Source organism: Sphaerodactylus townsendi, linkage group LG05 (genome assembly GCF_021028975.2).
Source record: "Sphaerodactylus townsendi isolate TG3544 linkage group LG05, MPM_Stown_v2.3, whole genome shotgun sequence".
NCBI classification, from domain to species: Eukaryota; Metazoa; Chordata; class Lepidosauria; order Squamata; family Sphaerodactylidae; genus Sphaerodactylus; species Sphaerodactylus townsendi.
In genome coordinates, this window is record NC_059429.1 from 73,950,006 (window position 1) to 73,969,835 (window position 19,830).

At 43.0% G+C, this 19,830-nt stretch overlaps 1 protein-coding gene across 1 annotated transcript in view; it reads right to left on the reverse strand.

The window, feature by feature from the left end:
* Positions 1-19,504, reverse strand: part of CCDC17 (coiled-coil domain containing 17) — a 31,834-nt gene extending 12,330 nt beyond the window's left edge. Inside the window, exons 1-16 of the mRNA XM_048496206.1 lie at positions 19,402-19,504; positions 18,822-18,955; positions 18,351-18,473; positions 17,334-17,563; positions 14,768-14,853; positions 14,302-14,517; positions 12,921-13,143; positions 12,499-12,609; positions 9,706-9,866; positions 6,219-6,263; positions 5,003-5,162; positions 3,616-3,708; positions 2,130-2,337; positions 1,931-2,037; positions 1,481-1,612; positions 377-531 (exon numbers count right to left, since the gene is read on the reverse strand). Of these exons, the coding sequence (XP_048352163.1) occupies positions 377-531; positions 1,481-1,612; positions 1,931-2,037; positions 2,130-2,337; positions 3,616-3,708; positions 5,003-5,162; positions 6,219-6,263; positions 9,706-9,866; positions 12,499-12,609; positions 12,921-13,143; positions 14,302-14,517; positions 14,768-14,853; positions 17,334-17,563; positions 18,351-18,473; positions 18,822-18,955; positions 19,402-19,472 (2,255 nt within the window). The 5' untranslated portion in view covers positions 19,473-19,504. The remainder of the gene's footprint in view (positions 1-376; positions 532-1,480; positions 1,613-1,930; positions 2,038-2,129; positions 2,338-3,615; positions 3,709-5,002; positions 5,163-6,218; positions 6,264-9,705; positions 9,867-12,498; positions 12,610-12,920; positions 13,144-14,301; positions 14,518-14,767; positions 14,854-17,333; positions 17,564-18,350; positions 18,474-18,821; positions 18,956-19,401) is intronic.
* Between the last annotated feature and the right edge of the window lie 326 nt (positions 19,505-19,830).

Consider the following 19,830-nt stretch of genomic DNA (forward strand, 5'->3'; position numbering starts at 1 on the left):
GCATCAAACACAGGTTTTGCCCAGGGCTCCAGTTTGCCTAGTTACGCCACTGTTTGTATGCCTATTCTGGCATCATCTTTGTAGTGTGACAATCTTTGCAGCATAGCTTCTCTCTGCACTGCTTGGATATGATCAGAAAATTCAGATCATGTGAGAGAAGTCATGTCAGAGTTCTTGTCCATACCAGCATCACTATTTCCTGACATCAAGAACATGTGCAGATTTAAGGCTTCTGACATTATCTGAATAATGGAACAGCACTCTTGTCATATAGGTCACATCAGAACAGGTCTAAGTCAGACCTGCACAAGCAACAGCAGGAAGGGTAAGGGGATCCCAGCATTATGGGAAAAAGCAAACAACCATTCTCCCTTACTGGTTGAAACTACTGGTGAAAATACGACCGGCAACCCTGGTAACAGTGACATCATCTGGCAGGAAACGGGCTCCATCGATATACAAGTCAAAGCCATCTCCATCACAAAACGGCTCCAAAGGAGGGGTCTCCTTGACATGATGAATAAAAGGTACCTGCAAATACATGTTCCAATCCATAAAGCATTGTGGCAGACAATATGCATGCTGGGTCTGGGGAGCAAATGGGAGGACTCATTTCTTTTAGTACACTTAACCTCCACATGTCAAGAAATTAATTAAAATGTACAAGATGTCGTATTTATACAGGGCTTTCCCTAAATTAATGTCTCAAGACTACATGTTTTTTCAACAGACACATTACCAAATTTGTTTCTGACAGGGAAAAGAGACAAGGACCACATTATTCCTTTCTTTTTCCCAATGGGGGTTAAAAGCAATCTGAAGAACCAATTCTGATTATGGAAATAGTGCATGGGACAAAAAGATTTAAGGCTTTTTCTCTAACGTTATGATAGTGCTCTCTCTCTCTCTTACTGTTGTGCTTACACACATACACAAATCTGGTTGCTTTTAGAATGAAAAAAAAACACCACACACACAGTTTGGAAGATCCACTTACAGGTTCCCATTGTTTAGGCTATCCAGTGAATGCCTATGCATTGCTGTCAAGAAACTCATGGCCACATACACTGTTTTCCTTTCCTCATTTTATCATCAGCACAATCTTTTGAGGTTGAAAAAGAGTGACTGGCCCAACATCACCCACTGAGATTAATGGCAGGATAAGGATTTGAACCTGCAGCTTCCCAGTTCTTATGCTCCTAATTGCTAGCCCTGGAAGTAGCAGATGCCATACTCCATTATTTGTTTAAAGCCTGGTTGGACAACAGAATGTGAGCTGGTTAACAACTGACACTCCAGGCTGGAAAGAGGCATCTTCTCCACCCCCCTCCACACACATACAAAAACAACAGATGCCTGTGTACCAATTAAGAAAGGGCTTGGCTCCTGTCTTTTCCACCTGTCTTTTTTTAGGACAGGTCTGTCCAAGCCTTTTCCTGGCCCTGCCAGTTCTCCAAAATGCTCCTTGTCCAACACTCACATGGGGCCAGGTCCTTGCAGAGTCCAGTATGGTTGGTGACTCTGGTGGAAAAGGTAGGTCTGGTTTCTTATTGTTGAAGACGTGTAACCTCAAAGTAGCATCCCCATACAGCTGGAAGGCATGTTGCTTTTCCTGTGCAGATTAAGGGATGCATCGCCCAAGGACAGAACCAGAAAGAAGCTTGATAAGTCACAGGGATCCATCCAAACAGTAGAACAGAAGCTTTACAGATACAATCCTACTATCATAGCAGAATGAAATACTGCTACATAAAAATGGCTGGATTTTAGAAGTCATGAATGAAGTGATCCAGTGAGGAGCACCATATTAACAGGAACAGCAAGATTAGTCTTCAGTCACCTCTCTTCAGTGTTTTACTGCTGTATTTTGCTCCCTGGTGTATTCTGTGTAACTGCTGAGTCTTGGGATGCTACACAGGGATGGACTTACCATAGATGAGAAGGTTGCTACAGGAGGCACAGGGCCATGGTACAGAGTCAGTGTGTGGGTCCCTGTGTTCCAAGTAAACATTTCAGGCTTCCCTTCCTTCATTGCACCTGCAAATACAGAATGAAGAGAATCCTCTTCCTTGAAGAAGGACTAGCTATCATTTAATTCAACAGAGCCACCTAAAGTGCAAGAAGAGTACCTGCAAGCATCACTTTAGAAGATTCAGATGACTTGGTCAGTTGGAGCACAGCCCAGGCAACCAGCAGCTCCTCACTCTGTAGTGCTGGCTGATGCTGAGGCTTGAATCCTACATCCCAGGGGCTGAATGCTGTTCTGCCACTGGGCCAATGATAAAAGCGAGCAACAAGGATCATGTCTTCCTGCAGCACAACACCCTGGAAGGTCACCTGCAGGAGACAAAGGAAAAGCCATCTCAGTGGACATGTGTAGGGTACTAGCATGTATGCTGCTATAGCCATTGGTACCTGCTACCATTTCATTCCTCCCCCCTTGGAGCACGCTCAAAACTCTTCCCATTGTTCTCATGAATTAGGCTAAAAGAATCCAAATTGCATCATGCAAATCTTGGTCCCTCAGGAATTCCTGTGGAGGTTGCAGCAATTCCTCTGGCAAACTGCTTATACAGAGGCTGGGACAAAGGATCCTTAAATATAGATGTTGGTGTAATAGCCACACTAGTCTTTTTAAAAGGGTATGCAGAGGCAGTGCAGTGTGCACAGCCGGAGCGGACTAAAATTTTCCAGCACCAGCTGCACATGCCAGTACATTCAAAGAACACTCTTCATGTCACAGAATGTGGATTTTTCTGCATGCAAAATCCAAAGTAAATTGCAACTAGATGTAAACTTACATGCATAGAACTGTACAAATTGTTTTTTCAGCTTCTCACAGGGTGAGGAGGATGCATGAAAAATATACTACCCATACAAAAGTCAATAATGGAGTCTATTGCAGAAGGGAAAGAATTGTGGGTGCACAGATGGAGGGAAATATGCTTTTGCATATCAGAGATCTTGCACATGCAGATGTGGTTTGGCTAGCAATTAAATGTTGGTAAATCTAATTTAAATGTCTTTATGCGTCTATGGGACAGACTCCGACAGTCCTTTGTGTTTCTGCATATGGAACTAACAAATGCAGTATTGCTCATAACAACATGTTTGGATTGTGGCCTCCTTATCCAGTCTAATTAGATAAGCAACAACATTGCCCTATTCCATTTTGATCCTCAACAATCTCACACAAAATGACAAATAAGAACTATCCTTTATTGAGTCGCCATGAGTTGAAGTGACAACGACACTTATCACACATACAAGACCATTTGGCGAACTTCACATCTGTCACCAAAATGAGAAATGTTATTCTCATTTAGGGTTGCCAGCTTGCCCTTGGCTTCCAGCTGGGGAGGAGGGTTTGGGTTGCCAGACCCAGGCTGGTAAACTCCTGGAGATTTGGGGGTGGAACCAGGGAATGACAAGAACCTCAGTGGGGTACAAATCACCCTCCAAAGCATCCACTTTCTCCAGGGGAATTGATCTCCGTAGTCTGGAGATGAGCTGTATTTCCAGGGGATTCCCCAGGGCCCACCTGGAGGCTGCTATTTCTAGTCTTGTTCCCCCCATCTTCAAAGTTACCACTCTATCCACTGTACCACTCCATACCTCCTGTTCTCCAAACAGAAAGTAGCCATGTTTGATGTTGGATCTGACAGGATCAGTGCAGTAGTTCAGTCCTGAATCCTTGGTGCTAATCAACTGGAAGGAAGTAAAAAATAAAAACCAAAAAATGTGGCAAATGGACAACATTCTGGCTCAAGCTTTCGGAATGAGTATTAGTACATGCATCCCACTAAATGCATTCCTCGGCCCTGCGAGGAATGGTACGATGGTTCCACTAGCTCTCCCTCCCCCTATTATACTATCATCCATACAATGAGGGATGCAGAGCAAGTGTAATAAGTGGCTTGGACAACAGCTAGGATGTTGCAGTGTAACTTGTATAGTTTTGGTTCTGAATATTTGGATATCCTGGGTTTTGGGTGCCAATTCTGATCTGGAAAATTCCTAATGATTTGAGGGTAGAGCATAGGGATGTGATTAAATAGATTCCATACTCTGAAGCTGCCACTTCTTCCAGGTGAATAATTTATGTGGAAGAAGAAGAAGAGTTTGGATTTTTACCCTGTCTTTCTCTCCTGTAAGGAGACTCAAGGCAGCTTACAAATTCCTTCACTTCCTCTCCCCACAAGAGACACCTTCTGTGGTAGGTGGGATTAAGAAGTTCTGAAAGAACTGTGACTAGCCCAAGGTCACCCAGCAGACTTCATATGGAGGAGTGGGGAAACGAACCTAGTTTTTCAGATTAAAGTCCACCACTCTTAACCACTATATCACATCTGGAAATCAACTGTAATTCTGGAAGAACTTGGTCCCATCTGAAGTTTGACAACTCTACCTGATTAAATCCACACACAGCTCTTAGTTAGGGGATTAAACTATGGAAGAGACATTCAAAGTCTTGCTGTACTGGCATGGCAGTCCAAATTTATCCTCAGATCCTTTCCAGCTGATCAGTTTCTGTGGTATGAAGTCCAGTTTTTAGCTGGGCTAGCTGGAGCAATCAGATCTTAGCTTCTTCCACTGTTCATAGGCTCTTACCTAACTGAGGGATGGGTGGTCAACTATGTTAATCAAATCAGGATATCCAAGATCCACAGGATACACTAGGACTACAGTAGCTCTGATATTCTCCAGGTCACCCCCTACACTTGCCAGCTCCTCAGAAGAGTCTGCAACAAACACCCAAACATGTGTACTTGGCATTGAGTCTCTCAGGTGGTTTCAGCCAAATCAGAAACACTGCCCCTCAGTAATATCCAGATCAAACATTAGCCTTGACCCACATCTTGCAATACGTCATGCCTTCTTTCTAGTTTATGAATGCACAGCTGATGAGGAAGTCAGCTAGCTACCTTCCCTGACAAGGTGCTGTGGGAATGAGAAGAACAGGCAATCTGGTTTAGTAGCTAATTAATGCTTTGGTCCATACCTGTCCAGTTTTCTGGTAATAGCCTGTCAGCCGGATAGCCCCATCTCCTTGGGGGGCACCTTTAACTCTGTCAAGAATAAACCCCAACAGACTTCCTTCTTTCTGCTTCCTGGAGTTCCCCTGCTGTGGCTGTTGTCTCTGGAGTGCTTTTTCACCTGTCCTAAAACAATTAAGTCCCTCTGAATTAATTTTTCTTTTCCACACATCTTGCTCAGGGAGCAAGTGATTGTTTCCCACCTTCTAGCTAGGAACTGTGTTGAATTAAGGAAGAGAGGCCATGTTTGGTACAGACAAGGCTTTCCCCCAAACTTAATGTGATCTGATGAAACTGGCAGGTAACAAATTCAGTATAGACAAGAAAAGTACTTCTTCATACAACACATAAATTACAGAATTAACACTTACAAAATGTGATAATGACTAGCAGATTAGATTACTTAAATGGGAATTAGACAAGTTGACATAGGTCTATCAACCATCTAACCATGATAGCTAACCTTCATGTTCCTTGCAACCCCCAAACAACTAGCTGCTGGAAAAGGTGTAACCATAGGTTAGTAATTTATTTAAACTTTTGTAGTCCACCTTTCTTCAGAGGCTTACAATAATAGCTAAAAACATTTTCAGTTAAAACAAAGTAGCAAATCCCAAATCTCTCTTCTTTCCCCACCTTAAAAGGTGACTGCCATTCAAACTCCCTCAAAAGCCTAAGAAAATAGGCCTTGCAGGCTCTCCTAAAGGTCTCCAAGGAGGGTACCCCTCATCTCCTCAGGGAACCTATTCAACCGAGCCAGAGCCATGATGGAAAAAGCCTAGGCTCTGGTCAATGCCAGTCAGGCCACCTTAAGTGGCAGGATGGCCAATAGTTGGCTGTTGGCTGCCCTGCTTATGAGCTTCCAATAACGTTCTGACTGTCCACTATGAGAAACATACTCCAGTGGATACTGGACTACATGGGCCTTTACTCTAGTCCATTTCTTTCCTCCACCATTTCTACTTCTGGATCAGTATGCACTCCTTCCTTCAAATGGTCTGTGTCCAGCTTGTTCAGGACACAGTGAAATGGACAAGTGCAAACTTACGTGGTAATCACATGGTAATCAGTGCAAACTTACATGGTAATCACAGGACTACTGAAATTGTTGTGCTTTAATAGAGAAAATATTATCAGCTCATTCAGAAGCATATTTAACGTCAGCCTATTATCAGTTTTTACCTGGAAGGACCTGGAGAAGCCTGTGATCTCTGTTCCTGGGAGCTTCTAGTGCCACAGTCAGGAAGGCAGCATAAACAGGGAAGGGAAGAATGGAGAAAAGTGGGGCAGCAGATTCAGGCATGCAAGCAGACTGTAGCATACAGGTCAGAAAGGGAATATTTGGAAAAACCTGACACGCTTAAGAATTAGATATCAGGACAATGAATAAAACTGATGGCATAGGTGTATAAGAGTAAGTATAATATGATGAAAGGGAAAGGACATGAGAAGAACAATATTCCTGCTCAATTAGAAGATGTTTTTGCCTAGAAGTTGCTGAATCATCCATGTATTACATTGGTATAATGCCTGACACCCGTATAGCATGCAAAGCTGAAGGAGGATCTTATAGAAAGTGAGCCAGTCTCCACAAACTGGACCATTCATTTGGGGGTGACTCAAATGCAAGACAGGAAACTGAATGGAGCTGGTCTAGATTCAGGACTTTACATCAACAGCTTTCTGTGAACCTCACCTTTCAATCAGACATCATGGAACAAACAAAAAGAATGTTAACATAACTGGCACAACAATGAGAAAAGAATGAAACAAGAAACCCAACAGAAGATTGCAACACTTAAAATACAATCCTAAGCAAAGTTATACCCTTGTAAGCCAAATATTTATTTATTTATTTATTGGCTTTTATACCCTGCCCTTTGTATCAGGATGCGCTCAAGGTGGCTTATAACAAGCAATTTACTAGAATAAATAAATCAAATTATACAATTAAAAATCAACTCTTCAAATTCTACAGTTTTCTGATGTCCTAAAATCAATTTAAAGGGGAAACCAATCAAAAGAAAGAAACCAATCAAGAAAAATGTATCAAAGGGAAATTCCTAAAAGGAAATGAGGCAAAGGAACAAAGGAAATGAGGAAGAAAAGGAAGGGAAGATGGACACAGTAGTTGTTTAACTACAGTTAAATCTAGACCAGAAATGTCATCTGTCACAGAAAGGGATCCTCTTGGGAGGGTTGGAGTTCCCTTTTTGCACAGTAGCTCTATTCACCAATGATTGTACATTCACCTTGAATGTACGTGCATACAACTGTTTGCAAGAAGAAGTCAGCACATGTTCACTTTACAAATAAAACCAGGGACCAGCATCCAGGTAAATGTGGAGATGAAATCACATGTTCTCCTATTCATGCATTGAATATAACTTGAGAATCACTCATTGCATGTATACAGGGCTAAAGTTTTTAGCATTCCATCACTTATTCCCTATAACCTTGCTCTAGAACATTAGCAGCTGCTATACACTCCACTTACCTCCCCCAAGGCAGAAACAAAGGGCAACAGGGGTTGTGATGAGGGTGATGAGGGTTGTGATGAGGGTTATCCTTTGGCACATAGTGGTTAAGGTGGTGAACAATGACTTAGAAAGGTAAAGATAGTCCCCTGTGCAAGCACCAGGTCGTTATTGACCGATGGAGTGACATCACATCACATAATTTATTAGGGAGAATATGTGCACAGGGTGGTTAGCCATTGCCTTCCCTAATTGTCTACATTTTACTGACCTCAGAAGGATGGAAGACTGAGTCAACCTTGAACTGGCTACCTGAAGCCAACTTCTGTCAGGATCAAACTTGGGTTATGAGCAGAGCTTTGACCGCAATACCTGGGAAACCTAGGTTCCAATTGGCACTTCTGCCATTTGCTGACTTAACAGCAAATAATAACAACACTTTGGCAAGGCAATTGGCCCCACTCTCTGTAGTGACAAGGGACTTCCCCGCTTTACTTTACATCTCCTCTTCTAAGATCAGTGTAACTGCAGAAGAGTTAGGCTTATGAATGGTGGTTTGGGATCTTGCAGATTCACACCAATCTATAACCTTGAATACTAGAAAAAGAAATAACAAAGAGAATAGGTCACTTATAAAGAAACAAAAATATAATAAGTACTTCTGGCTAGCCTACACTGATACTGCTATACTATACTACTCATAAAATTTACTAAACTAGGACACAATTTATTTACAACTCTATTAGTACCATGGACAATACTTCTGAAAGAAAGTGAAGCAGGTTTCGATAGGCAGATGCCTTCTTTTTCAAAAGGTTGAGGTAGCCTCTGGAGCACTTACTCTGTCTGCTTCTAAGGACTGAAAAACTTCAAAATGCAAACGAAGCCAATGGTACTAAGACCAGGCTAGTTCCTTGCAAACAAAACCATTTAAAATTATCATCCTGTTCTGGCTACTTATAAGATTAAATAGATCTTTTTTTCAAAGGGATGAATTGGCCATAAAGATAAGGCAAGGATAAATATTTGGACAAAAGGAAATTGGACCAAAGGACATTTGGCTAGTTACCTAGAAATATATACTTCTTAGGAACAAGTGCAGTGTAGTGGTTAAGAAAAGCAGACTATGCTGGAGAACCGGGTTTAATTCTGGGCTCCTCCACATGAGCAGTGGAGTCTAATCTGGAGAATCAGATTAGATTACCCACTCCTTCTCCATATGCAGCCTGCTGGGTGACCTTTGTCTAGTCACAGTCCTCTCAGAATTCTCTCAATCTCACCTACCTCTCAAGGTACCTGTTGTGTGGGGGAGGAATAGGAAGGGAAGGTGATTGTAAACCACTTTGAGATTCCTTTCAGTAGAGAAAAGCAAAGTATAAAAGCCAACACTACTTCTTCAATGCAACAGCTACTGATTCTAGCAACATGCCTTGAGGCAGTTTAGTTTGTCAAGGATTTTAATACTGCAAACATTGATTAAAAGGGGCTTTTTCATCACATCATTTCCAGGTCATAAGTAGGCTGTGAGATGGAATTAAGAATTCTCTGTTTATTCCCTTCATGGAATATTAGATAAAGGTATTTCTGAATCCCCTTAATATCTGCTATTATGCCTAAATACTGGTTTTAGTTAATAGGTATAGTTAAAACTCCATGAACATGTCTAATCTAATTAGTAATAAGGGTAAATAAAAACAATATGCCCAAATGGTATGTTTTAGAGTAGATATTGATTAAAAAATTATTTTATTGTCAGTTTCAGGTCAGAGCCAAAGTGGAACTTCAAGAGACGTTGTTCACAGTGGCACCAATGTTATGCTTTAGGTTATGTGGGCAGTTGCAAACTGAAGTCTCTGTGGTTCCTGCTTTACTGTGTAGCAGATTAACCTGGAAACAACTTTGTGTGTAAGTTGATTGTAAGGATCACATGTGATGAATAAGCACATCTAATTTGACTAACAGCAAAGCCTATGTGCTGCAGATGCACTTTAACACAGTCTTTGGATCAGTGATAGTGGACAGTACAGAGACAATGTTGCTGGATTGAAGATGCACGATAACGTTTAACACAGAACACATATATGCACATAGAAAACACACACACAGGTTTTCTAAAAATAGGATGATTCATTTACATTAGAATAAAAGCCCAGTCTGTAGAGAGAATGGAGGCTGTCTTCCTCCTTTCTCACCTTTGCTTAGTTTTGTGTTGAAAAGGCAGTTCCTGAGCAGGAGGAGGATCAACAAAGCCAGTGTAAGGGGGGACAGAAAAAGACAGGCTCGTGGAGGCAGGGTGGAAAGAGTGTGGTGGGGCTGAAGGGAAGCCTGAAGGAGGTGCTGGGCCAGTGGCAACCTGTGCAGGAGAGAAGAAAGGATATCTGGTTTGTGCAAGTAAGGATGGGTAGGATTTCATACGTTCACACACATTTCAGAGAGATGCTCCTACCACAGCTGAAAACAAGCCATGGCAGGGTCCTGAAACCATCATAATTCCTATGGAAGTTCCCCAGGGTAGCATCTGTTGGCATGGGTAGGAGAAAATGTTTTTGTACAACAGTGATTTCATAGAAATTGTGCAGGAGAAATTCCTTGTGGATTGTGCCCTGCCAGAGTCATGAACCAAGTTTTAAAGCTTGGCTGGCAGAATCTTATATAAACTCTCTGATTTAATATCAGGAATTATACTTAGAGAATCTGTATGCTAGAAATTCACATGAGTTTCTTACATTCTCAGGGAAATCCTGTGCTAGAACTAACTAACCAAGATCTTATAACACAATCACAAGATTCTGTACCTACACGTAAATAGTTGGGATGGGGTATATCAAGAGTCAGTGTGGTGAAGTGGATAGAGTTCCCCAACGTGGCACCTCAGTGTCAGCCACATGCTTCAGGAAAGTAGGCAATGCCATTGTGAAGGCAAACGATGACTACTTTTATGGTTGTGGCAGAACAGTGCACTTGGACCTGTAAACCCTATTTAGCTGTGCCCTTCAAGGTATCTGGCCCCCAGTGACTCTGTCTTGGCAGGATTAAGTTTCAGTTTGTACACCTTCATCCAACCCATTATGGACTCCAAGCACAAGCTCAAAATATCGACAGCATCTTGGAATTAGTGGGAAAGAAATGCAAGCTAGGTATCACATGCATATCTCCCTATCTCCCTATCTCCCCATCTATCTCCCCATCTATCTCCCCATCTATCTCCCCATCTATCTCCCCATCTCCCTCCCCATCTCCCTCCCTATCTCCCTCCCTATCTCCCTCCCTATCTCCCTCCCTATCTCCCTCCCTATCTCCCTATCTCCCTATCTCCCTATCTATCTATCTACCTACCTACCTACCTACCTACCTACCTACCTACCTACCTACCTGTCTGTCTGTCTGTCTGTCTGTCTGTCTGTCTGTCTGTCTGTCTGTCTGTCTGTCTGTCTGTCTGTCTGTCTGTCTGTCTGTCTGTCTGTCTGTCTGTCTGTCTGTCTGTCTGTCTGTCTGTCTATCTATCTATCCATCTACCTACCCACCTACCTACCTACCTACCTACCTACCTACCTACCTACCTACCTACCTACCTACCTACCTACCTACCTACCTACCTACCTACCTACCTACCTACCTACCTACCTACCTACCTACCTACCTACCTACCTACCTACCTACCTGAAGGGCTCTAGACGGTTTACAACATGTAATATCTAACAACAATTAAAACATAATTACAAACCTTAAAATCAATAGCAGCACACAAAAATTCTAAAACAGAGGCAGCTTAAATCCCATATAAGTGGCGCCCAGGCCCAAGGACAGGAGGGGCAGTAATGCCAAGAGATGGAACCAATATGAGGCATTCCTAAAGATGACAACATACAGCGGGGGCCTCACCAGGGGGCAGCCAATCTGCGGCCAGCCTCTCCAAAAGCCTGGTGGAACAGCTCAGTTTTATAGGCCCTGCGGAATTCACCATGGTCCCGCAGGGCCCAAATAGCTGGTGGGAGAGCTGTAAAGGCCCTGGCCAGGGTAGAGGCCAGCCGCATCATTGAAGGACCGGGGACTTCCAGCAGCTCCGCTGATAAGGAGCGCAGCGGCTTATTTGGGACATATGGAGACACTGCAAGCCGAACCTCCTGATGATTTCTCCGATCAGCTTCATACAGATATTAAATAGCATGGGGGATAAGATTGAACCCTCTGGAACCACACAAGTAAACATCCATAGGGTAGAGCAAGAATCTCCCTGCAGCACTTTCTGAGACAGACCTGCTGAACAGGACTCAACCAACTGTAGAATGGTGCTCCCCAGTTCCAGCCCTGAGAAGCAGGTCTGCAGGATACTATGGTTGATAGTACTGAAAGCAGCTGAGAGATCCAATAGAACTAGCATAGTCACATGTCCCCTGTCTCGTTCTTGGTAGAAACGATTAACCAAGGGAATCAAAGCAGTCTCTGTTCCAAAACCCAGCCTGAAGCCTGACAGAAATTGGTCCAGAAAATCTTCAAAGAGCACCTGCATCTGAGAAACAAACACTTACTCAGGCACCTTCCCCAAAGTGACATATAAAGAAATCAATGCAAACGTAGCCAGGCTAAGGCAGCATCATATACTTGATGATATTTCACCTGATTCAGCATCTCAGACGCATTTAAGATGCAGTTGGCTAGGACTGACTTTCTTCCTACTAAGGCTGACAAAAGCTTCATTCAGAGATGGCTGGAATTTTCCAAAGAACTACTCTTTGTCACCCAAGTTGCAGCCTGTTGCAAATCTGCAAGAGTAGCTACTAAAAATCTCTTTTGTGCAAAATATATAGAGGCATGGACTGATAACATGACGAATAAGCCCACTTTTAAAAATGCTTCTTGTACTTATTGATGAGGCTCTGGGCTGTTCCTCAAGGAGAGGCCACCCATTCTAGTCTCATTCAGGGTTGGATGAGGAAAATATTGGAAGAGGGAACAAATGGTAGCTGCTGTGGAATCCAACTTACTATGGGTGGGTATCTGTATAAAGGGGCATTGCCAGGATGGATCTCAGCCACTGACTGCATGTCAGCATCTCTTGCATTAACCAGTCGCAAGTAAAGCTCTGCCTTGCCAGCCTGCAAGAGAAAATGCTTAGTCAGAACAAAGCAGAAGCAAAACTAACCCAAGGAGAGCTGAGTAGTGGTTTGGCTAACAGGTTCTGGAAATCAGTCATCTGCCTGGGAATATCTGTGATGAGGGAATGAGGCTGGGGGCAGGAAGTCTCACATGCAGAAAGGCACAGGTGGAATGGAGAAAGGACCAGTCATAATCGGAAGAAAAATTAATGGTTCACCACAAACATCCTGAGTGGACCATGATGCAGAAGGAACAACTGGGTGGGTAAGGAGCTTGCTCTGTTTTCCAGGGAGCCTGCTCCAGTTCTCACCTGAGGCACACCATTCAACTGTTCCGCAGTTAAGTTTGGTTTCACAGGAAGCACTCGGATAGGAACTTTCCAGTGCCCACTCAACACTTGGTGCAAGTGGTCAAAGAGGTGGATTTTGGCCCATCCTCTGGGGACCAAATGCTGGATCTCCTGCCCATAAGCATCAAAGCCTCCAGATGCTTGAAGTTCAGTTACAAGGGCAATGGAAGTTGAAGGAAGAACTCTGAAAAAGCAGTTAAAAACCCCACAGTAAACAAGATGCACAAAACAGATTGGTGCTCTGCAGGAATTTTAAGCAGTTACAAGCAATCTACCATGCTTTACCTGACAGCTGGCAACACCTTAAAAGGTAGCCAGTAATGCTTTCCCCCTGTTGATTGCTGAATAGAAGAGACCCCTCTACAACCTGAATTATTTGTTTCTTTAAAATGTTAATCCCGTCTATCTCCACAGACAGAAATGTGAGATGGCTTACAACAACAGTTGTTCTTGAAACAGTGAAACAACAAGGTTAAAAACAGCAAGCAGAGAAAAATGCAATTAACAGTGTCATCCTTCTAAGTTCACTGACTTCCATTGATTTAGAAGGATGTAACTCAGTTCATGATTTCTTGGAAACCATTTAAACCAGCATCAAATAAGAGTAAAGTTTGCCTCTTAAAACAATCATGGGGTAAAAGATGGAATAATAATAGAAAAGGGGAGATGAATCTGAAAGTCCTAGAACAGTGATGGCAAACCTTTTTGAGACCAAGTGCCCAAATTGCAACCCAAACCCCACTTATTTATCGCAAAGTGCCAACTCGGCAATTTAACCTGAATGCTGAGGTTTTAGTTTAGAAAAAACCGATTAGCTCCCTCTTCCTCCGCCCCATCCGCTCAAGCGGGGCCAGCCTGCTCTAGCCTCCAGCAAGTCCCACACGCACCGCTCTGTGCCTTTCTAGCATCTCTGCCTCCTCTGCCCCCCCCCCTCCAGGCAGCAGCCACCCTGGAGCACAGGCACCAGGCCCACCAGCCGAGTCCTCCCTGCTCACCATGGTGCACACACATCGTTCTCAGTGGCCCAAGCCAGCCTAGATTTGTCGGGGGGATGATTTTCTGCCCCCCCCCCCCACTTAATGAACTCTGTGTGTGCGTGCCCACAGAGAGGGCTCCAAGTGCCACCTCTGGCACCCGTGCCATAGGTTCGCCATCACTGTCCTAGAAGGATAAAATCATATTCGTGTGGTACCTAAAGTGTGTAAATTCAGTCCTAAGAGAGCTACTTCAGAAAGGGAGTTTTATTTACCATGAGCATTATTTATAGCAGAAAAATTAAACATACATTTTATAAATAAAAGACACAAAAATCTGCCAGCATGCAACAGCTGTTGAAACTCACCTTGGGACTGGCTGCCTGGCTGCTAGGATGGCGCAGCTCCCTCTCTGTCCACCCATCACATGATCTAGGGATTGTCCCATATCAGACAAGACAATAGGCAATGGGGTGGACTTGCCCAACTCTTGCCCATTACGGAACATGCCAGAAACCAGGCATACCTGGTAGAATGTGGGATCCAGACCCATAAGAAAGTCATAGAATACCACAAAGCCAGACCTGAAGAAAGGAAAGAATTTGTCACACTTACATAATAGCTGGTATGGCCACTTCATCAGAGAAGGCAGAAATCTAAAAATCTCCATTCCAGATCAACCACCATATGCTTAATCGGAATATTAAAAGGACAGAAAAGGCTGAAAATATTCACAAGATGGATCCAAACTATCCAAACAATCTCCTATGCAACACTCATGAAGGAGCGTTAGCCTATCTCTTAAGCTAAGATACCATAATAGAACTGACGTACGCTGGATCATACGGAGCCGGTCCCAGGGCATCAGTGGGATCCAGGAAGTACTTGCTCGCAATTGCAACTGATGATCCCACAGGGTTCTGTAGTATACAGAAATTGGATGGAAAATTTTTAAAGGTACTATACATTATACAAGCAAATATCAGCACTAATGCCCAAAAGAATTATTAGGCTTGCTCTCTCGAGGAAACTATTAATCCCTAAAGTATGTAACCAAATGTTTAAAAACTTAACCTCTAAACCAAGTGGTCAGAATATCTGTTACTTGAAGAGTTTGAAGCCCTCAGTGTACCAGCTAGCCTTCCAGTGCACGGCAAATACTTTTCTTCTAATCCTCTCATGTTCACAAGTGAAAATAAGTTTCCAAGTATATTTGCATGTCTCCTAGAACTAAGTATGCCCCCATGTTGAAAGACTGGAGTAGGGAACCATAAGAGTTATTCACATAACCATGTCAATATATTGCAGGCATGAAAATCTACTACATATTGGTTTATTTAGAAAATGCATGTGGTGCCTCTCCAGAGAACTACTTGAAGGAACTCATAAGTAAAAACAATACAAATTATAAAAACAAGCCTTTAGAAACAATGTAAAACAACACTGAACAGCATAAAATACCCATAAAGAGTCCTCAAGCTAGAAGCACACCATAAAAGCAGCCTAAAAAAGTAGAAGGTCTTAGTTAAAAGCATGGGTAAAAAGAAATGTTTGGGCCGGGTGCCTAAAGAAAATGGAATAGGCACCAGCAAACCTCAAGGGGGAGGGCATTCCAAAAGTGGCCGAATCCCCACTGAAAATTAAATACAACAAGGTTTGAAAATAAACTGCACCTTTTCATCGAGGTTTCAACCTCCACCCTGCAGCATGTTTCTAGTGAAGGCATCTACGTATGCCTATCTCAGTTTCAAAGAATGTGACAATCCCCACTTCCACGCGATTGGCTTGGAGGGGCTATCCTTATTGGTTGTCGTGCTGTGTAGGGGTGGGAACTTTTTTTTGTCGCAACAGTACATGGTAATGTGAGCATGTAAACGCGTATGCACGATGCCCCTGCCTATGAAGCTTTTTTGTCTGATTGGCCTCTTGTGCCCACGTTTGAGCGGTTCCCATTCTCTCATGCCCACGTTTCAACATTAGTCTCAGCCGAGTGAAACAAACCAAAAAAAGGCTGTGCACACATAGTGCACAGCCTGCCGTGCTCTGATTGGCCGGAAGGCATTTGCGTCACTGTCTACAGCAGAAAATTTGAAACCACATTAGACTCCTGAACCTCCGCACCGATCTGGATTGGAGACGTGTTTTTTTTAAAAGGTTCACTTTCATGCAGGTTAGGAAAAACACGTGATGGGGAGGGGGAGCGCCAGAACCGCAATGAATCTGTATTCGGCAGTTCAGCTGTGGGGAGTTCTTCGTGAAACCTGGGTATTTCAGGGGATTATCTCGGGATTATTCGGCAGTAGGGATATGGCCAGTGAGAGACTACCACTGAAAAAGCCCAGTTTCTAGTTGCCACCTGCCTCACCTTTACATAGAAAGGCAGGGGCATAGAGAGCAGGGCATGTGCAAAGGATCTTTACTGGCAAGCTGGATAGCATGGGAGGAGGTGGCTCCATCAAGTACTCCAATCCCAAACCAGTTACTATCATAAAGGTAAGAACCAATACTTTATAAATTGTGGCCAGTAATACACATGCTGTCTCCCTGTTCCTAGGTCAGTTGGTTGTGTACATGTGTGGGATTTGGCTTTTGGCATCTCACCAAACAATTATGGCATGACAAAAGCTGAATCTTGGTCTTAGCAATACTTGCACAAAAGCATGATCAGCAACAGGATTGCTTCTGCGTTCCATGGAGACAGGAAGGCGAGAACACATGATTTCCCTCTGGCTACCATGTGCTGAAGCATTAATGTGAATAAGCCCTTAATGAAATGAAAGGCCAAGGCAGTACGAGTTTTTTAGCCTTCAAATTACAACCCAAGATAGCAAGATGAGATGGAGGCTTCAGGATGGGGGCAAAGCCACTCAGTGTAAAGAATATAGGCAAAGAAAAATGAAGGCCCCTTGCATGCTTACCCCGAACAACCTCCCCACCAATTGTATACAGTTCTGTTGTGTTTTGCTCAGTAGGTACTAGGCTCTGGTTCTGTAAGCATTTTGCGGGGTTGAGGAAAATTACTTTCTCCAACCACTACCACTGCCCCTATAAGGTTTGAGTGTTTGTGTTTCCTTTTTGGTAATTATTCAGGGGAGCATTAGAGATCTGAATGATTTCAGGAGGAGAGTAATGTCTGTTGGAGTTTAGTGGAATTATTAGTTGACATTATCTCAATGCATTTAAATTGTGATTTTAATGTCTGTAAGCCACTTTCAGTACTGTAATAAAGGAGAAAAGTGGTGTATAAATATTTTAAATAAATAAAATAGGTATGTGGGAGTCACACTTGGGATGAAGTTCCAAAGAGAATAATTGTAATAGATAGATTCTATTTCAACGACATAAACAGATCTTCAAAAGCAATCGCCCTTAAATCTTCTTTAGAGAAAAAAGTACTCACTGGTTGGTCAAGTGGGTAAGTGGAGTCAGGAAGGCCTGGAAAATGCTGAGCAGGGGGAAGAGGTAAGGGTGGAGCTATAGGAGGCGGGAGTAAGAGTGGGGACCCTCTTTTGGGCTGCCGTGGCTTCATCCTGTCAGAGTTGTATCTCAGCATGCCTATCTCAGCATGCATTCGAGCCTTCTCTGCCATATGTACTTGCTGGAGCTCAGCTATCTCCTTGTCCAAATGGCCTGGTGAAAAAGGAGATGGGAAAGAGTGCCGAGCAGAGGGCACACAAGGCTGCAGGCAAAATACATATTTCTCGAGAAGACAATATTGGTAAAAGTGACATTATTGGTACAAGGTTGTTTCATGTTATGAGGTGGAACAACAGCCAGAAATGTATCCCATTGATGTCCTGGCATTTTACTAGAGCAAGTTCAAAGATCTGTTTCCTCTTTGCTGGACTAGTATGCTACTGTTTCTGCTGAACTTCCAGAAGGTTACAGTGATTCCAATAGCATCCACGAGAAGTCTATAGAACTTAAATACTAAGTTTCTTTGGAAACATGTGGCCCCCTTCAAGTATTCTAAGGACATCTTTTGCCATTAGCAGGTCTCTAAATTTCTGAAGAAGTGATCTCAGCAAGTATGTGGAGAGCATCAAAAGAAATGAGGACCTTTTAGGATACTAGTGGTATAGTGTCCTTATATAAGCTGAACTGAATCATATAGAACACCCAAACTATCTTACAACTCATCCCTTCTATTTTTCAGAAGACCAACATGAAAACAGAAGTTGTGTGCAGCAAAATGGGGTGGAATAAATGAATACACAGGTAAGTAATTATGAAGAGCCTTGTCCCATAGCTTGGCCCAAAACAAAGTTCCCCATATCAAAATGTATGTTAGTCCACCAAAGTCCTAATTGACAGAGGCTAAAATAAGAATCCACCACTCCAGCATTCTCATGGACTATTAGTACACATCTCAAATTTCCCAGGCAACATCTTTGACAATATAGACTGGGGACACTACCATTTTCCATTCTCCTTCTGTCCCTTAGGATCTTTGACTTGAATAGTTCATCGTCCAACCTCTGATTCTCCAGCTCAACAGCCAGAAGTTCAGCATCCAAACCCTGTGGGCTACCTTCATATTCTGCAATGGTAGGAAGGAATGCCAATTACCAACAGAGTTGAGGAAGTGAAAGAGGTGGGAAGAATTTGCTAAGGTTTCTGAGTTAACATAGCAAACAGGGTATCTTAAAGGCTAACAAAGTATGACAGTTTGAGCTTTCATAAGAAATACCACCCTTCATTCCATGGTTTTCCCTAGGCTCCCAGTGGTGAGACTGGGCCTTGGCATAGTTTGGAAACACTAAGCCCAGCTGAGTCTAAGGAGGATGGGCAAATGCTAGAGTTAAGGGATGAAGAGACAGTCCTGCTGTCCTAGTCTGTGCCACAAAAACCAAGTTTGAGGGGAAGGTAGTAGGGAAATAGAACTCACTCTTCTTTCTGCCCTTGAGCTCAGGCCTTGATCCAGCTTTCTCCAGGGCTACGGCCTCCACCTGCAGCTCATACATCTGTCTGAGGATGTTGTGATCATTGTTTCCACTCTGCATGTAAGCCAGATACAGAGCCCTGCAGGAAACACATAAAGTCATTATCAAGTTCCTCACAACATCCCTACATTATTTATTCCTCACAGGAGTTTATATGACTTGATTTTCAGCATCACAGGCCAAAGTTCAACTGGGTGATCTTTTTATGGAGATGAAAGAATGGAGAAAGCTGCTATATTATGGAGATGAAAGAATGGAGGAATGTGTTTAATGCTTGCTTGTGATACAACTGTTAAAGGCTCAATGTTAGGGAGAGGAAGATGGCAACTCTACAGACTACAATACATCCACTGGAGTTTTCCCCTCTCTCAACCAGTGAAAAGTGCCAAGACAACCCACTCAGAGTTGTAAATTGTAAAAATGTCCTTAAATTGTAAGAATTCCCTAAAATGTCAACATTCATATTAATTCTCTCTGTTGACAGAAAGCATTGCTCTGTTCATCTTCTCACTATTTTTTGCTCACTGTATCTCTGAAGAGAGAGGTCCAACAGCTGCAGGGAATGGCAAAAGCCTGAGGGAGACCTTCTTTTCCATTTTGCTTGCAGTACTGCTTGTCTTTATATTGGTTGGGGGTTCTGGTTTGCCTCTAAAAAGAAATGAAACAGGAAGGATAAAGATATGTATAAAAGCTTGACTTTTTTTTTCTCTTGCCGCTGGTTCCTTCCCTTCTCAACCTACTCTAAAAATTATGGATGACTGGATGGATCTTAGTATGGTCCTGGACCTCTTCAGATCTAAACATAATGACTTGGTTCTCATATCAGGATCATAAAGACCGGGAGCGATCTTCTAATCTAAGCCCTGTGATCCCCAATGTAGTACCCAGGGATACCATGGTGCGTGCCAATGGTTATCCTGGTACCTGATTATTTTTCCTCCAAACTATGTCTTC